The following is a 2,328-nucleotide window of genomic DNA, read 5'->3' as shown; positions in this document are numbered from 1 at the left end:
TTTCTGTTCTGAGCTTGATTCACCTGTGGACATCGACTACTACATCGCTGATTACAAGATTACAAGAAGAGACAAAGTTTTAACGAAGATCCACGCATTCTGGAATAGAGTTCACAAGTCACCATGGCTGCATCTCCTGGCGGATCCCAAGATGGGGCACAGGGGTGTGTTTGTCGTTGCCAAGGGAAATGAGTCCCCTCCTGGCGGATCCTATGATAGGGCACAGGAGCTTGTGTTTGGGATCCATGAGTGGTCCGCACAAGTTGTGCAAATACACACCAGCACTGTTTGATTGAACTGCCTGGCGGATCCCAAGATGGGGCACAGGAGTTCCTTTGTTATCACTAAGCCAATGGTTGTTCCCCCTGGCGGATCCTATGATAGGGCACAGGAGGACACCATTTATTCGCGATGTTGGAGTTTCACCGAGTCTTTCAAGTTTTACCCGAGTTTGACGTGCCGCTAGTCATCGATGACACAATTCACGACCCCCTTTCCCCAGCCAGACAACATTCTTCCAAGTTTTCACATCGTTCTTACGATTTTTCAACAAATGCGACATGTGCGCTTATTCTTACATGCGAAACCACATCATCATTTCTGTCTGAGCTAATTCTACACCGCATATCGACGATTTTACACGCTGAGTACAAAAGTTTACAAGAGGAACAAGTCGAACTAAAGATGCGAGCATCGGAGTCAAGAGAAAAACACGTCATATTGCTGATTCCCCCTCATAAATCCCACAGATGGGTGTAGGGGCGTGTGATCGTTGCTCTCCTGGAGGATCCTACGATAGGGCACAGGAGAAGCAGTTCGCGTTTGGGATCCATGAGTGGTCCGCGCGAGTTGTGCAAGTTGACACCAGTTGCCGTGGCTGTTGCCACTCAAGACTACGCTGAGTCCTCCTGGCGGACCCTACGATGGGGCACAGGATGGCTTCGACATTCGAAGTTCCACCGTTTCTCAGAGTTTTCCCGAGTCGGAGGCGTCGTTAGTCCTCGATATCGCGACATTCGAACCCCTTCCCCTAGCCAGGCGACCTTTGTTCGAGTCTTCACACAATAAACCCACATTCCTTCCACTTTCTATTCGATTTTCCCCGAGTTTTCGCGCTGGAGTCGCCAGACGGTGACGTCGTGAATTACGTTGAAGTCCCCCAAGCACAGAATGCGATGCTGCGACCGTACCCGATCTCACGGCGCCAGAGTGCATCAAGCTCAAGCCAAAAGAGCTAAGGCCTCCCGGCCTTAGCACCAGTTTGTCGTCCGACGTCGATCCCGAGCCCATGCGCGTGCCTATCGTGGCAACCCCAACCCGAGCCGTTGTATTCGATATGAGAATGGAGTTCAAGTTCAAAGAGCTAAGGCCTCCCGGCCCTAGCTTCGGTCTCCCCGCTTCTGATGACGATTCCGAGCCCGCGCACGAGTCGCACGAGTCGCACGACACCCCAGCCAAAGACGAGTCCAGTCCAGTACGCAATGACGCTGAGCACAGGCACGCAAGGACGCCAGTCAAACATCCGTGTTTGACTGAGTCTGAGTTCCAGTCGAAGTCGGTTGCGAGTCGGATCTGCGGAATTCTATGCCGATGTGAACGAAGTTAGTATCGTGCACATGCGGGTTAGCAATGGGAGTGGAATCTGGGCGTACTACTGTGCCCAATCCTCCCATTCGCCTGGTGGTTCTCCAGTGGCATGCATGGTAGCGCGAGTTTTGGGTGTAGTTTCCAGATGATGAGTGGTGATGTGATGAGGGTTGAGGGCTGAGTTGGATTGAGTGCCGAAGGAGGGAGGACTTGTTGAGCGCGCGCGCGCGCTTGTTCTGGGCGAGCTACCGGAATCTTCTCACGCCTTCGCACCGCATGTTGACTTCCGCGGTTGCAATTTCATCATATACTGGGCCAACTTGGGCGAAATTGGTATCACTGGAAAGCTGCGATTTAGGAGGTTTTTGTCGTGAGGATAGGAGAGACTGTATGGAGCAGGACGGAGCAGGACGGAGCAGGATGGAGTTGAGCGCGCACATTGAGATTGTGTGGGAAGGTTTAGAGGTAACATGGCATTTAACACCGTGCGGAGTTGTGTCAGGGATGTGTCCGGGGTAGAGGAGGCCCGGGTGAGATGCCCGACACTAGAAGTCTCGTGGGGTGTGGAGCGGGCGTGCGTACTGGCGGGCCCGGCTCAGGAGACAGTCCCTGGCCACTCGGACTGAAGTGGAAAAGGGTGAGAAGAAGGCTACTTCTTCGGTTCCCACTTCAGGTATGTTTATATACATGCGGCTTAGGTCACATGATGGGTGCCACGTCATCCTCACATACAGCCATAGT

At 52.9% G+C, this 2,328-nt stretch overlaps 1 protein-coding gene across 1 annotated transcript; it reads left to right on the top strand.

The window, feature by feature from the left end:
* Positions 1-831: 831 nt before the first annotated feature.
* On the top strand, positions 832-1,768 carry EI90DRAFT_3291987 (uncharacterized protein; the record flags this gene model as incomplete). Its single annotated transcript, XM_039067310.1, has 4 exons — positions 832-993; positions 1,035-1,131; positions 1,170-1,474; positions 1,628-1,768. 4 exons carry the CDS (start codon positions 832-834, stop codon positions 1,766-1,768), a joined length of 705 nt encoding a protein of 234 aa, XP_038911789.1.
* Positions 1,769-2,328: the final 560 nt, after the last annotated feature.

This window comes from Cantharellus anzutake, assembly GCF_015039405.1.
Source record: "Cantharellus anzutake strain C23 chromosome Unknown EI90scaffold_58, whole genome shotgun sequence".
Lineage (NCBI taxonomy): Eukaryota > Fungi > Basidiomycota > Agaricomycetes > Cantharellales > Hydnaceae > Cantharellus > Cantharellus anzutake.
Note: the sequence above shows the minus strand (reverse complement) of the source record. Positions and strands in the feature narration are given on the sequence as shown.